The sequence below is a fragment of the Nomascus leucogenys genome, chromosome 21, assembly GCF_006542625.1.
Source record: "Nomascus leucogenys isolate Asia chromosome 21, Asia_NLE_v1, whole genome shotgun sequence".
NCBI classification, from domain to species: domain Eukaryota; kingdom Metazoa; phylum Chordata; class Mammalia; order Primates; family Hylobatidae; genus Nomascus; species Nomascus leucogenys.
The window spans coordinates 46,373,029-46,389,705 of record NC_044401.1 but is presented as its reverse complement, the minus strand read 5'-3'; the positions used below and the strand labels follow the sequence as shown (position 1 = coordinate 46,389,705).

Sequence of the window (16,677 nt, the reverse complement as noted above, 5' to 3'; positions counted from 1 at the left end):
TGGAATTAGCAAGCCATAATCCCTGATAGGGTTTCAAGCATGTGCAGTGAAAGGGCAAGATGGTGAAATTTAACTGGTATGTGACCTTCCTCTGGAGCTCTGGACCAGTGAGAACTGCCCCTACTGAGCATGTGCACCACTTCAATAAACACACTGCACATGCAGCTCTCCCAAGTGCTGGCAGGGCCGCTGCACATGTGATAGATAAAGGCCCGCCCAGGGGAAGAACAAAAGGAGGACACAGAAAGCCCAGGAAAAGATAGGGGGTATAAAAACTCTAAACAGGCCAGGCGCGGTGGCTCACACCTGTAATCCCAGCACTTTGGGAGGCCGAGGCGGGCGGATCACGAGGTCAGGAGATCAAGACCATCCTGGCTATCACGGTGAAACCCTGTCTCTACTAAAAATACAAAAAATTAGCCAGGCATGGTGGCAGGTGCCTGTAGTCCCAGCTACTTGGGAGACTGAGGCAGGAGAATGGCATGAACTCGGGAGGCGGAGCTTGCAGTGAGCCGAGATAGCACCACTGCATTCCAGCCTGGGGAACAGAGTGAGACTGTCTCAAAAAAAAAAAGAAAAAACAAACAAACGAAAAAACCACTCTAAACAAAGAAGCAAACAACACACCTGATTTTGACAATTAGTTGGGTTTATCTAAAGACCTGGGATCAATAGGAAGGAATGTCCGTGTTAAGAAAAAGGATTGTGGAGACAGTTCTTATTTGCAGAGGAAGCCTTCAGGTAGCAGGCTTCAGAGAGAAGAGATTATAAAATGCTTCTTGTCAGACTTAAAGTCTGCGTTGATGTTAATGCTGGAGAGGGATAATGAGGCATGTCTGACCCCCACTCCCCGTCATGGCCTGAACCAGTCTTTCAGGTTACATTTTAAGAGTGCCCTGGCTGAGGAGGAAGTCCATTCAGATGGTTGGAATGGAGCTTCGAATTTTATTTTTGGTTTACCTGGTGAACTCCTAGAGAAAATGGAAACGGCGGGAAAATTTGGAATATTTTTAGCCTGGCCATATGGTAGAGAATGAAAGAGTTTCCAGGAGAGGAATCCAAGGGTGTGACTGAGCCACCAGTTTCTAAGGAGATTAGCATGGCTGAAAGGGAGCTGGGAGCTAATAGTCAAGACAAGGGGGGAAAAGGCCCAAAAGTATTTCAGAGATTTTTTGAGGCCCCCTCTCCCATCACAGACCCAGAAGCCTAGAAAGACGGAATCGTTTCAGGGGACAGGCCCAGGGCATGAGCTTGCTGCCCAGGGCCACCTAGGGACTCTGTTCCCTGTATCCCAGTGCAGCGCTCCTTGGCCATCCCAGTCATGGCTCACACGGCTCGGGTGCAGCTCATGCTGCCGCCCCAGAAGGTACAAGTCATAAACCTAGGTCCACGTGGTGCTAATTGTCCAGACTTGCAGAGAGCAAGGACCTTGGAAGCTTAGTAGCCACTGCCAAGTTTTGGAAGTATTTTGTCCAAAGCCTGGGGGCCCAGAGAAAGACTTGTTTCAGGGCTGAAGCCACTGCAGAGCTCCCCTACTAGAGCAGTGCCAAGCAGAAGTGTGGGATTTGAGCTGCTCCACAGAGTTCCACCAGGACAATGCCTGGTGGAGCCATGGAAGCAGGACTCTCACCAAGACCCCAGGACTGCAGAGCTGTTAGTGTGCGACTTCAGCCTGGGAGAGCTGGGTGAACTGAGCACAGCCCAGCCATGGTTGGAGGTAGGGGGATCTCAGAGGCCTGGGAACCTCAACCCCCACACCAGCGTGTAGAGGATGCCTGGCATGGAGTCAGAGGAGAAAGCTCTGGAGTCATAAGCCCCAGTGTCTGCTCTCTCAGGTTTTGGCCTATTGGTCTTTTCCTTTTGTCCATTTCTTCCTTTTGGTTGGGAAGGTCTGCCTTATACCCGTACCACCATTGTATCTTAGAAGCAGGTAGCTTGTTTTGATTTCATAGGCTCACATGTGAGACTCTGGACTTTGGTCTTTTGAGTTAATGCTAGCATAAGTTAAGACTCTGGGGCTATGGGGATGGAATGAATGTATTTTGCATGTGAGAATGACATGAATTTGGGGTACCATGGGTGGAATGCTGTGGTTCGAATGAGTTCCCTAAATTTCATGTGTTGATCCCCAATGTGGCAGTATTGAAAAGTGGGGCCTTCAAGAGGTGATTGGGTCATAAGGGCTCCGCCCTGATGAATAGATTAATCCATTCATGGATTAATAGATTAATGGGTTAATGGATTAATGAGTTACCATGGGAGTGGGACTGGTGGCTTTAAAACAGAGGAAGAGAGACCTGAGCTACATGCTCAGTTCCCTCGCCATGTGGTGCCTTGCACCACCTCCGGATTCTGCAGAGTCCCCACCAGCAAGAAGGCCCTCACCAGAGGCAGCCTGTCAACCTTGGACTTCTCAGCCATTATAACTGTAGGAACAAATTTGTTTTCTTTAGGAATTACCCAGTTTCTAGTGTTCTGTTATAAGCAACAAAACTGACTAAGACACTGTGACCTTCAAATCAGCCATTATTCCCACAGGAAGGACCCTGCTGTATTACAGTCAAAAATCCTTTTACAGAGGGAAAGCCTGAGGTTATTCCACAAGTTCAAGGAGTGCTCAGGAAAGTGCTTCAAGCTCTCCAAACCATGTTAGGAAGAATGAGCAACTGAAGCCTGCATTTATATGGGTTGTTAACTTCTACCTTTAGGGCAGAGGTGTACTAGGAGGTTGAGTGGGGCCTGAGGCTGATCGGCCACACTGATGTGTCCTCACAGGATTGGAGGGCAGTGGGCATGCAGTGACAGTTGTTGAAGAAGTGCCCAGACAAAGGGAAGAGCCTCAGCAAAGCTGCAGTTTGTCACTCCCCATGGGAATGTAGGCCTAGGGATTTGAGAAAGCATCCCATCTTTACCTGTTGGCAACTGAAGCAGACAAATAAACAGCTGTGATTTAGAGGGTATGGGCACTGGGACCCTTTCTGTCCCAGCTTTGGGACTGTCTCCTTGCCATCCTGGTGTTGCCTGCCAGCAGTGATGTGTAATCAACGGGGAGATTCGCCAAGTTTACTTAAGTGGCAAGGGAGATCTGTAAGAAATAAGATGACCTAACTTTACTTTTAAGCTAAACTGAACTTAAAACAAGAAGATTTGTATATGCGTTATTTGAGTTGGATTTGCAAAATAAATGAGAGTTCAGGCATCACGTGAACCTTTCCCTCTGCCCCAGGCTGTACCATGTGCTCATTTCCACACGACTTATGATTTAGAAACAAAATCACTGTTGGGGCATCTGTCTCTCCAGTGAGACTGTGACCTTCTCTCTGTTGCACTCAGGAGTCACTGGGACTGGCCTGTATTAGATAAATCTTGACCCGCTGAAGTATGAGCAGCTGACTGTAATACCTGCTGGGTGTAGTTGGGAATTGGCATTGCACACTGGGGAGGTGTGCTGGGGAAAGCATGAGGCAGGCCCTGGGGGTGCTTGTGAGTAGCTAACTGAAAACTCAGACTGGATTCAAAAGCGTCGTATAAGGCGATGCTTCTACAGGCCGCTGTTTCCCAGAGAGTGGGAGACCTGGTTAGAGCTGGCCGGGCCTGGCTTATATCTCCTGCAGAGGCCACGCCCTCCTACCATAAAGTACCTTGTCTGTAGCCAGTCTGGGGCACCTGAGGCAGAGGAATGGGCCATGACCCTTTAATGCAGAGAAGGAAGGAGGGGATGTTCCTGATAACACCACCAGAGAGGGAGTACATAGGACACAGACCCATGCCTGGGCACCCCTGAGTGTTGGGCCCTCTTGGCAGGTGAGCCTGCCCTCCAGAGGGTGGGGCTGAGGGTGAGGCGACCACTCTAGAGAAAGCCAGTGTCTTGTTCTGTCACTTGTGGGGGACCCTCACATGGAGCACAACACAGAAAGGGAGGAATGAATGCACGAGATGCCCGAGTGTGTCAGGCTCATCCTGGGCCCCCGCAGCAGTGACTGATCCAGCACCTGGCCAGTCTTCACTGGCCTCTCGCCAGTGGAGAAGATGAGATGCGGACGCGAGTAGCTACCCCGGCTGGTGACCCTGTGGTTGCCTGGGACTGGCCTCAGCCAGGACCATGGGTGGCATCCCATAGCTGGCTCTGGCGTTCCATGGACCCAGGCCATAGCCCTGATGGGGCTGCTTGCTGTCTAGGCAGCCACCCTTTTTTGCATGTCTGCTTCCTCCTGCTGCCTGTCTGAGCAGGGGCTGTCAAGAAGGTGAGATGAGATTGTGCACACGAAGTACTGAGCATAGTGCTGGCTCATGGTGCATTCCATACATTGTACTTCTATTTACTTATGACAGTAGCATCAGGGTGGGAGGAGACAGAACAGGGTACTTTATGTGGGGAAAATAGCAAGTTTGCCAGAGAAGTGGAGTTGAATGTGGCAGGAATGGAGGACAGAGAGGAGCTTTTCCAGTTACTTCTTGGGATGGTGAAAGTTCTTTGAAAAGTATGGCAAGGCAGTTCCTGCTCAACTGATGAGGACAGGAGCGTCCTCACCCACCTCTCACTTGTGAAACCCAGGCCCAGCCTGTGTGTGCTGGCCTTGGCCACACAAGCCGCGTATGTCCGTGTTCTCCTTTCAGATAGTCGGTATCTGACGCCACTGGTCTGCCTCAGCTTTGCAGCTCTGACCCCAGTGTGGGTCCTCATTGCCAAGCAGAGCCCACCCATCGTGAAGATCCTGAAGTTTGGCTGGTTCCCAATCATCCTGGCCATGGTCATCAGCAGGTGAGCAGGAGCCAGGGCCACGGCCCCTCTTCTTCCTCTCAGCCATGAAGGCCCCTAGAACCAGGGTGACACTCACTGCCTTGGGGGACAGGAATGGAGTGAAATGTAGCTGTGGGCTCTTTCAGTAACTCCCATTGCTGATTGAATCATACCTTTTTCCTTTCTTCTCTCTCTTTCACTGAGAACTCTGGGCCTTGTTGGTTCTAAGAGAGGCTGCCCTGTTTACATTTGCCAGAGCACCAGGGACCCAGGAAGAGCCAAAGCTGGGGCCAGCACTGGAGTGCACTGGAGCCCCAAGGGAGACAGCAGCTTTCAGGCCATGGCCGCCAGAGCTTTGCTGGCCCAGATCCCTGCTTAGGTGGCAGGTCCCCCACCTCGGCCTCAAGGCCACATCTGCTGACTCACTCGTCCTCCTGGTCACTGGCCACGCATGGCTACTGGTGGGACCTAGACAGCTGTGGGGTTAGCGCCTCTCCAGAGCCTTAGAACCTTCAGCTGAGCCCAGGTCCACCACCCTCTAGCTGCCTCTCAAGGCTCATTTCCTGGGAGTCAACCTTGATGGGGGCCACCCCAGTCCATTCTGATGGGTTTTTCTAACTTTGAGTCTTGGGGAGAAGAGGCGATAGAGTAGGTATCCTTGCTTCCAGGAGGCTCCTGGGCTCCTTACACAGATTGACCTAGCTTCCTCAGGGCTCTAAGAAGTTCCAAGGGGTGGGAAAGCTTTTGCTAAACTACAGTGGCCAGTGGGAGCAAGGTCTGGCTGCAACATTTTCTGAGAACATGGGGTGGGCATGAGGTGATCCTCCTGCAGGTTCTGTTTTCTGCTAAAGAGCATCTCAGTTGTGGTGCCAGAGTCTTGGGACAGCCCAGCGAGCTGTGTGCCTTTGAAAAGGCATTTGTTTGTTTTGCAATAAGTGGGTATTCTCGGATGGCCCTCTGCAATGGTTGAGGCTCAAAGTGGAGATGGAAAAGCATGAGCAGGGTGCAAAGGATGCTGGGGAGACCAGTTTGGCCACAGCAGATATTTTGTGTAGGGGAGAGGAGACTGACAGCCAAGGATGGGAAGCCAGGCTGAAAGGGTGATTTGTGTGGAGAGTTGCAGGGCCATTGTAAGTGTAAACTCTGATAACTTGACTGCTGTCTGCCATTTCCCCAGTTTTGGAGGACTCATCTTGAGCAAAACCATTTCGAAACAGCAGTACAAAGGCATGGCGATATTTACCCCCGTTATATGTGGTACGTATTTGAAGGGTTCCCATGTGGTCCCTGGATTGGGTTGGCCCACAGGATTGGGTTGGACCTGAACAGCAGACCTCAGAGGGGCAGCACCAGCCCCGCACAGGCAGTTGGGCAGCTGAGCCATGGACAGACTGCTGCCTTACAGGGATGCCGGAGCAGGTCTTCTCAGCTGGAAGAAGCCTGGGGAGGAAGCCCCACACACTGTTCGCAGCAGCTCAGACCCGGCTTCTCACAGGCAGCCCCAGGACATGAGCTCTCCTCACAGGACCGAATTCCAGGCTTTGCAGGCACTGAGTCAAACTCCGGCCTCAATGGCACCTGCCAATTGAGCATGGCCTTCAGAACCAGGGCACTGGCTCTTGTGGCTTTTTCCTTTTTTGGATTCATTGCTGACATCAGAACTCAGATATTTACACTTAAAAATCTGGATTTCTTCTTCTTAAAAATTAAGACTGTAACAAATACCGCATCTACACTCTGGGCACTGCAGCAGTTCCTGAGACAGATCCAGGACTGTGCTTCCCAGCTGCCTTGATCTCCCCCTTCCCTGCTGTCTGACACCTGGCTCTCTGCACATACTCACCTCCTAGGCCTACACCCTGTGGGGTTTGTGTGGATGACCCCTCTTTTAACCAAAGCTTAGCTTGGTGTCTGGTGTCTGATAAGTTTCTGTAAATGGAAGTGATCAGTTAGGAGAAGAACAAAACATGTTTTGTCCAGTTTAGCTCCCAGGCCCTGGCCTGCAGGGACTGAAGAAACAGCCTTCAGAGGCTCCTAGGCAGCCCCTGCATGTCCACAGTGTCCCTCCTCCCTTGCTCCCTTAGGGGACCGTGTCTTTGTTCCTTGCATGTCAGTGGGCTACCCTGCGTGTCCTCACCCCAACAATCCCAAAGTGCCTTCACATTGTGAGTGAGGACAGCAACAGAGGGCTTATTACGTTGGAGTGATGTTTTGGGATGAGTCACCAACTCGGATGCCCTCAGTGGCCACTCAAACAATCTGCATGAATTACGCAGGCCAGGCAGCTAGACAGTGAGGAATGGCAGGGGCAAGCTGCAGAATGTATTTCTCATATGAACAGCGTGGTGCCTGTCCAGCTCCAGCCAATAGTTGCCTTGGGAGAGTGTAGATCCAGACTTGCCACAGCTGACTTGGGAAGAGAAGCTGGGAATCTGTATTAAGGGCCTAATTTGCAAATAGTACCAATTAATTTGAGATTTTTTTCCTTTTTAAAATTATGTATGGGCCAAGCAGAATAGATCGCAGCAATCCTCTGCCTGAAGACAATTGTTTGCATCCTCTAGAACAGCCTATGTGGTTGGCCTCTGCCCCAGAGGTCACTGGTGCACACCTGGCCCAGCTAGGGAGAGTTCTCCATGGCACTGAAAAAGTAGGATGGGGGAATCCCCACCTTCCATCAGCCCACCCTCCCGCATCTGCCCCCACAGAAGGAGCGCTCAGCATGGCCTTTGTCAGCTGGGCCATCTGGCCCTGGCAGAGCACGAAACCTTTTTCATACCCCGTGGGATCCCGGAGCCTCAGCAGGAAGCCCTGGTGTTCCTGGAGACCGCATGTGCTCATGGTTTTCTGGGCCTCATGACTCTGCCTCTAGGGTTCTGTGTTCTATGCCCTGTCAATCTACACATGACCCTGCTCGTCCTGTTTCCCCTAAAGCCACTTGCTCTGGGCACACACCCAAAGCATCTATGAATGTGGGAGTTTGCACTGACAACTGAGCTCCGAGAGAGGGGCTCACCTAGCACCACAAATTGAAATCACACAGCAGACAACATCTTTTCTTCAAAGCTCTCAGGCCACACAGCCATGAGAGGCGTCCCAGGCATGTCTCCTGCCGCATGCTTGCTTTGCCACCTGCCTGTGATCATCTCTCTCCTCCCCTCACCTTCCCTCTCGTTCCTTTTTTTTTTTTTTTTTTGAGACAGAGTCTCGCTCTGTCACCCAGGCTGGAGTGCAGTGGCGCAATCTTGGTTCAATGCAATCTCTGACTCCCGGGTTCAAGCGATTCTCCTGCCTCAGCCTCCTGAGTAGCTGGGATTACAGGTGTGCACCACCACACCCAGCTAATTTTTTTTGTATTTTTAGTAGAGACAGAGTTTCGCCATGTTGGTCAGGCTGGTCTCGAACTCCAGACCTCAAATGATCCACCCACCTCAGCCTCCAAAAGTGCTAGGATTACAGGCATGAGCCAGCGTGCCTGGCCCCCTCTCATTCTTATCCACTGTTTTCATTCCTCTTCTTTCCTTCTCACCATGAGTGAAAAAAAAAAAATCACTTTCATTTTCTCAGATATTGCAGGCTGTAGTCTGGTTCCTGTCAATGCCTGTGGCCTTGAGGTCTGACTTATCCAGACTGCCTTATCACAGACCTTTCTATCCACTCTCCCCTCATCCTCACTTTGTCCCTGGATCCCCTCCCTCCCATCCTCGCTCCAGCCAACAAATATTTATTGAGAACCTACTTTACACCCGCACTCCCCTCACCTTAAGAGATGCCAGCAGTCAAGGTGATGCAGTTACTCCCTGGATACCTCACTCACAAGCTCTGGGCCACCCTGACTTGCTGCCAGACAAGATCTGTAGTCAAGCAGGAGGAAAGGAAAAGATAATGAAATACTGAATTAACCAAAGAAGGCTTCCTGGAGGAAGGGAACTTAAAATAAGGGATACAACTTAGAGACTGGTGTAAAGAAAGGGAAAACAGATTCCTTTTCTCCTCGTAGGTGTTGGTGGCAATCTGGTGGCCATTCAGACCAGCCGAATCTCAACCTACCTGCACATGTGGAGTGCACCTGGCGTCCTGCCCCTCCAGATGAAGAAATTCTGGCCCAACCCATGTTCTACTTTCTGCACGTCAGGTGGGTATCATGTCTTTCAGAGGCCATGATAGCCATTTCTTTAAACAAGAAAATATCCGTGTCATTGGAATCTGGTGTTTGTAGCAGTGGATGCCTGAAGCCAGGGCTGATCTCGGCACACATCACCTTCAGGGGCCCAGAAATGAGACCCCCGGCCCTGCCTTTCCTTCATTCCTTCATTCAATTATTTATTGAATGTCTGCTGGGCACTAGGTGTCAGGTTGGTGGTGAAACAGGGAGAGCTGATTTCTTGGCCTTGGAGTACACAGTATAGAAGGGCAGATAAACACAAGTGAGTTCATAATTACAAATTATGGTGGGTACCGAGCAGCAAAAGTGCAGAGTGCAATGCAAAAGAATTAGAGGAAATCCACTTGGGATAAGGAAGCTCCTCCTTGAGGACAAGTGGGTGTTGTTGGGAGGAGGAGGGCCAGAGAAGAAGGGGCTTTCAGGGTAGTGGGTGCAGTCTAGCAAAGGCCCAGAGGCAGGGAAGAGTGTGGCAAGTCTGAAGAACTGAAAGGCCAATGTGGCCTGAGCTGAATGGAGAGGAGGGGATGAAGGAGGCTGAGGCCAGAGAGGCCGGAAGGAGGTGATCAGATAGGGCCTTGGAGTTGAGGAAGGAGCCTGGATTCTACTCAGAACCACTGGAAGCTTTTGGAGATGTTGTATCTTTTTGTTGGCTTTGAAAAATTAGATCTTTTTTCCTGTTACATTGTTTTGGATTTCCTTTCTGTTTTAAGAACTACCTTTAGCCATCTTTTGGGTTGGCTGCTGGCACATTTCTGAAGGATATTTTCACTGGTTATAAAATTTGGTGTTGACAGTTGTTTTCAAACACTTGAAAAATGTGCCACTTCCTTCTGATTCCATGACTTCTGATGAGAAAGCTGCCATTTCAATGTATTTTGCTGTATAGGTATGGTGCCATTTCTCTCTTGCATATTTCAAGACCTTGTCTTTAGTTTCTAGGAGTTGGATTATGATATGTATTGGTATGGACTTCTTGGGGTTTATCCTATTTGGGGTTTGTTAGGCTCCTTGAACACATGGATTTATATCTTTTGTCAAATCAGAAAATTTAAGCCATCACTTTTTCAGCTGCACTCTCCTTTTTGATATTCTAATGACATGAATGTTAGATCCTCTGTTACAGCCCCACAAGTCCCTGAGACTCTGTTTGGTTTTTGCAAAGTCTGTTACTCTCCTTGTTTATTATTGGCTCATTTCTATCACTTTTTTCTCCAAGTTGACTGATCTTTTTTTCCCCTGCCCTGTCCATTCTGCTATTGAGCCTATTCACTGAGTTGTCTGGGACTTTTGGGGGTATTGTGTGTGTTTAGTTTTAACATTTCCATTTGGTTCTTCTTTCTATCTTCTTTTTCTTTTCTGAGACTTTCTATTTCTTTGCTTATACTTTCTATTTTTTTGTTTGTTTCAGGTGTGTTTGCGATTGCATGATGAAGCATTGTTGTAGTGGCTTCATTAGAATGGCTTTCAGGTGATGCTGACATCTGTGTCATCTTACTCTGCTGTCTGTTGGTTGTCTTTTCTCATCCAGGTTGAGATTTTTCTGGCTCTTGGTAAGATGAGTGATTTTCATTTGAATCCAGACATTTTGGGTATTATGTGACAAGACTTTGGATCATATTTGAATATCTACTTAGCTGGCCTCCTTTGACACTGCACCACTGGGGAAAGGGATGGACTGCTGCCCAGGTGGGGATGGAAGACTGGGTTCACCATTCAGCCTCTATTGCTATCCTGGGAGAAGAGGAGCACCTTGTTATTGCTGGGCACAGTGCGATCTAGGTTCCTCACTAGGCCTCCTCTGAGACCACCCTGGCTGGGACAGGGAGAGATGCCTTGTTGTTGCCCCCCACATGGCTTCACTGACAAGGTGGGGGCCCCATTAGCCCTGGGTAGAGATGAAAGTTCTGAATCTCACCCTGCCAGCCACAGGAGATGATGGTGGTCCCACCAGGCCTTTCCTGATGAGGTCGGGGCTGCAGTTTTTCCTGTGGTGTCTGTTGGAATAGAGTAGTTATTGTCTGAAAGTTGTCTGTTTTGCCAGGCTTCCCCTTTCCTGGCCTTTGGCGAAAAAGATCAAACTTCTATGGAGTCTCTTTTTTTGAGACCGGGTCTCACTCTGTTGCCCAGGCTGGAGTGCAGTGGTGCAATCTTGGCTCACTGCAACCTCCACCTCCCTGGTTCAAGCAATTCTCCTGCCTCAGCCTCCCAAGTAGCTGAGATTACAGATGTGTGCCACCATACCCAACTAATTTTGTATTTTTAGTAGAGACAGGGTTTCACCATGTTGGCCAGGCTGGTCTCGAACTCCTGACCTCAAGTGATTGCCTGCCTTGGCCTCCCAAAGTGTTGGGATTATAGGCGTGAGCCACAGTGCCCAGCCTATGGAGTGTTTTTTGTCTGTTTGTATCTGCATTTCTTGATGGCTGAGGCCAGGACTTAGTCTTGGATATGTGAGGCAAATAAAGAAAGAGAAAAAGGACAATTCAGGGGACTCACGACCATGTTGTTCATTGCAGCCCAAGGTCCCCAGCCAGCCTTTCAGAATCTGCTTACGTTTGTTTTATATACAATGTTTAGGGCTTTCAGTTGTACTTAATGGGAGAAATAGGACGAAGTGTGTCTTCCCCATTTGTTCAGAAGTCAAACTCCCTGTTATATTTTCTAACTTGTTATTTGTATATAGAAAAGCTGTTATTTTCTGTGTTGTGAACCTAAACATTTTATTGAATTCTTATTGTTTACATGGTTTTCCTCTAGATTTTCTTGAGTTCTCACACCAACTTTCAATAGTAGCTTCTTCCAATCATTTTGCTGCTTCTTTTTGATATTTTTTAAAATAATACTTTTATTCCATGTCTGATTTCTCATCATGAATAGATGTTGTTGCCCCTCTGCACTAGCTTTGAGCTACATGTGACCTTTTTTCTCCTTTTCTTTATTATTTTGGTGAAATACATGTATTAACTCAGAGGCAAATGGAGACCTACTTTTCATTAGAACTCTATTTCCATTTGAGAAATCAATCATATTCATGTTAGAATTTTAAAAAGTGTTTGTGGTAGGGCCAGGGTCAGTCACACTTATTGTAAAGTCTCAAACTCAGAGCATGGGAATCTAAAGGAAACCCGGGGCTCACTGGCACATTGCAGATGTGTTGACAGGGCCACAGAGGCTGCTGTGAAGAAGGGGCTGCCCGAGGTCCCCTTTTGAGCCAACTTCCCTCCCCAGATCACCAGCGCTGCATTGAGTGAAGCACCGTACCCAAAGCTCTTTTCCTCCTTAAGCCCCTTGTATGTTCTCTTTTCTCTGTTCAAACTCCTCTCCCCCAAATTCAAATCCCAGCTGAAATGTCATCTGCAGGAGCTCATCCCCACTGATACACACTTCCTGCTTTTTGCCCTTCTTTTTACCCTTATTTTCTTTAAAGTACTTGTCACAGTTTGAAATAGCCTTTCTTGCTTCTTTTTATTTCTGCTTACTTGATTCTTGTTTCTCTTCTCTAAAATATCAGCTCCACGAGGGGAAGGGGAAAGACTGTATCCCCATCTGCCAGAACGTGCTTGCCACAGAGTAGGTGTTCAGTGAACACTTGGGAATAAATGGATGAGTGAGTGTGGATACCTCACTGAGGACTGTCACATGCCAAAGTGGCCTCGCTTCAGGTCACATGACCTTCTTGGTTCTGTTTCTTTCAGAAATCAATTCCATGTCAGCTCGAGTCCTGCTCTTGCTGGTGGTCCCAGGCCATCTGATTTTCTTCTACATCATCTACCTGGTGGAGGGTCAGTCAGTCATAAACAGCCAGACCTTTGTGGTGCTCTACCTGCTGGCATGCCTGATCCAGGTAAGCCTGGCTGCAGCAGCAGAGGTGTGCAGCTGTGTAGTCAGCCAGCAGGCTTGATCTCTTGTCTGAGTGAGAGGCTGAGGGAGGCGGGTGGGGGTGGCTGGACATGTGGGGCACAGTCCTTATCTTCCAGGAGTTGAGTCAACTTGTCAAATACAGAGGCCATTCCACACTGCACACCACATGCTGCATGCCACACGCTCCACACCACACAGTGCATCCCACACACTCCACACCACACCACAAACTCCACACCACACACTGTACCCCACACACTACACCACACGCTCCACAACACAGTGCAACACACACACTCCACACCACACAGCGCATCCCACACACTCCACACCACACACTCCACACCACACAGCGCATCCCACACACTTCACAGCACACACTCTACACCACACAGTGCACGCCACACACACTACACACTGCATGTCACAGTGCATGCCACACGCATGCTACAGAGTGTGTGCTGCATGCTACACGCTATACAGCTTATGCTACATACTGCACTGCATACTACACATCTCATCTTGCACATCACCCCTCACATTATATACTGCATGCTAGACACGGCACACAACACGCCACACACTGCACGCAGCACGTTCATCATCACAGGATAAGAGGAGCAGCCCTGAGGATGAAGCATGTTCCCATGGAACAGGCTGATGAGTGGTCCAGCTATCCACTGCCTCCCCAATTGTGGGTGGGCAGGGCCACGCCCCTGCAGGGGGTGCTGCTGCAAGGCATGCGTAGACATTGATCAGGGCTGGACAGCAGTGAGCATGGTGAAGGAGATTAAGCTGGTGCCTGTGTTGGGCAGGTATTCAGCACACTGTCTGCCTAGACTGCAGCGGGCTGATGGTCCCCAGTGGGCCTGGGGCCTTTGCAGGGAGCACTGTGGGCACTGGAGGGCAATTCTATGGGCGTGGTGCTGGTACTGGCACTTTCTCATCTCCCCAAGTTTATGGCATTTGTAATTGTGGTGTTCCTGACCCTAAAGGGTAGGATTAGGGAAATCCCAGAAGTTGTACTGAGCAGCAGCAGCTTATGACTCCATCTGGGGAGAAGGAAGGAGCTGGGGTTAGCCTGGACAAGGGACTGAGGAGCCATGAGACCTGAGCAGGCTTGTGTGGACTACCCCATGGCACCTTGAGGAAGGGCTGACTGTCCTAACCTCCAGGGGAGAAGGGCTCAGGCAAACCCAAATGGACATCTTGGCAAAGTCCCATGAGTGGAGCCTATCGCAGCAGAGAGAGCCCCAGCTGGTGAGTGGCAGTGGGTCTGACTGGCCCTTCAGGGTGCCAGAAGCAGGGCCCACCAGAGGGAGGCTAGGAAAGTACAGATGAGGGTCACCTCTCTAGCCACTGCTTGAGCTCAGAGCTGGGCTTCAGACCCCAAGAGAAGCTGGATGAAGGAGGCTGGCTGGGGTTGACATGTCAAAGATCCACCTTGGTATCTCTCCTTGAGCCTCAGCTAGTGCTTCCTGCCTGTACTTGGCTTTCTGATTGGGTCTTCTTTTGTGTCTCTTTGCCCTTCTGACAGGTGACAATCCTGCTGTACCTGGCAGAAGTGATGGTTCGGCTAACTTGGCACCAGGCCCTGGATCCTGACAACCACTGCATCCCCTACCTTACAGGGCTGGGGGACCTGCTCGGTACTGGCCTCCTGGCACTCTGCTTTCTCACTGACTGGCTACTGAAGAGCAAAGCGGAGCTGGGCGACATCTCAGAACTGGCATCTGGACCTCCCTAACTGGGCCCCGCTGGTCCCATTTGCTCATTAGAATTTCCTCTCACATCAGTGGGATACAGAATTCAGTTTCTCCCTTGCCAGGTCCTTGGGATGGTTGACCCCTGCCTCTGCAGTAGCCTTTTGTGAGTCTGCTAAGGTAGCCCTCACACACCTCAGCTCTGGGGTTGATACCTGAGCCCGCAATAGAGCCCTGATATCAAGAGCATGGCTTGAATGTGTGAATATGATGTGTGCACATGCTTAATGAGCGTGCGAGTGTACACACGTTTGTGGAGAGGAGGGTATTCTGGCCTGAGAAGCTACCAAGAAGAGGCCTGTCCAGTATGCTTTGCAGGGTGTGTTTGCTCTTTTCCATGCCCATGCAACCCAGATTGGGGTGGAGCAGGAAGGAGCTCTTTTCTGTTCCCAAGCCTCAGGACTCTTGAGCTGTGGCTTACTTGCTGTCTTCACCAGGTTCAAGCTCTATGGGCCACACTGCTGCTGTGCCAAGAAGGTGTACAGCCTCCCCAGGATGGGGCCTTGTACAACCCTTCATCTGCACTCCACAATTAATCGTGTCCTTGCTGTCTTTTTATTTTCCTTTTTGTTTGTTAGCAAAAACCTCTATTTAGATTTCAATAATCAGAGAAGTGTAAAATAAAACAGATTATATTGTACTTGACCCTTTAGGTCTTTAAAGATAATTAATGCAACCCTGAGGCTTGGGGTCTATAAATAACAAAAGCATCTGGCATTTCTCTAGTGCAGTATTTCTCAAAGTGGTCTTCAGCCTAGAAACATCAATGTCACCAGAAATCTTGTTAGAAGTGCAAATTATTATCCCTCACCTCCTGGCCTGACCAGCCAAATCAGCATTTCTTGGGAGTAGAGCCAGCTATATGGGTTCCACAAGCCCTCCAGGTTTCTCATGCACACCCACATTTGAGAACTACTACTCGAGAACATCATCTTTAAAAAACGTATGATCATTTCCTGTCTCTTATTAACTCATCAGGACAACTGTAGCCGTGTTTGGACCCGAGGATTATTATCTTCATGTGGTAAAACAGACATTTATTAATGTATTCAACAAATGTTGATATAGAACCTCTTGTATCAATGTTCTAGAAGGAAAGACATGGTACATTAACTGGAATAATTGAGCAGAGTTTAAGGAAGGTGCATGGGGACCAGAAGAAGGGGTGAAGCATCGTGGGGCCAGGCACTACCAGACATTCACCTGTCCTGGAGAATAGTTGGGATTGTGGTTTCCTGAGATGCATGGGGATCTCTAATAAAGAGACACAGCTACATCAGCTTGTGGCCTGGCAGAGAAAGCCAGGGAAATAAATATCCCAATCTCATTCTCTGTCCACCCTGTTATCTCCTGCCAGTGTCTCCCATTGGCCAAACCCAACCAGAAGTTCAATGACTGGGGAGCTGCTTGATGATCCACAGAGGTTTCAGCCTCCTGGGGCACAGAGCCAGGGGAGGCTGGGGAGAGATCTGGAGAGGCAACTGGAGAATATTCAGCACAACTATATGCCAAGCTCCAGGCTAGATACTGGGGAAACACTTGTGGGCAAAGCACTCATCATCCCTGGTTCAAGTCCCTACTAGGAGAGATAGTCAACATCATACAAGTATTGAAAGTCCAGCTCTGATAAGTCCTGCAAAAGGCAAGCATGTGATGCTACTGAAGCACGTAATGAGAGCTAAGATCTATCAAGCACCTTCTGTGTGTCTGGTTGTATTCTAAGCATTTGACGTGTAAACTCATAACCTCACAATAAGTGATGCAGTACATACCACTCCCATTTGTAGATGACTGAAGCATTGTGAGGCTTCTTAACTAGGCCCTATGGCTAGTGAGTGGTGGACTGATTTGAACAGACATTTGGGCTCAGACCCAAGCAACGTGTGTGCTGAAGAGGTTTGACCAACACAGTGTTACAAGATCCTTGAGGTGTTGCTTTTCCAGCCAGAAACCTCTGTGGCCAGTGGTGCCTTTGCCTGAGTTTTGCTCAGGCCCACTGGGCTTGTTCTGTCCACTCAGCCTGGCAGGCTGCGCTCAGCTCACACTACCAGCCCGGGATGCCACACCTGCCAAGGGTGAGCCAGGCATGGAGTAATGAGGGGTATGTGAGCGAGTGAGCATGAGGTCCAACCACTGCACACAGCCAG

General features: G+C 49.5%; 1 protein-coding gene across 2 annotated transcripts in view; it reads left to right on the top strand.

The window, feature by feature from the left end:
• SLC41A3 (solute carrier family 41 member 3) overlaps positions 1–15,175 on the top strand; it is an 84,019-nt gene extending 68,844 nt beyond the window's left edge. The window contains exons 7-12 of one of the 2 annotated variants that reach the window (XM_003275558.4): positions 4,618–4,762; positions 5,919–5,998; positions 8,742–8,876; positions 12,602–12,750; positions 14,305–14,416; positions 14,968–15,170. In XM_003275558.4, coding sequence (XP_003275606.2) covers positions 4,618–4,762; positions 5,919–5,998; positions 8,742–8,876; positions 12,602–12,750; positions 14,305–14,416; positions 14,968–15,125 — 779 coding nt within the window. In that variant the 3' untranslated portion in view covers positions 15,126–15,170. Of the gene's footprint in view, positions 1–4,617; positions 4,763–5,918; positions 5,999–8,741; positions 8,877–12,601; positions 12,751–14,304 lie in introns of both variants that reach the window. The other variant, XM_012502200.2, reaches the window with a different exon arrangement.
• Positions 15,176–16,677: the final 1,502 nt, after the last annotated feature.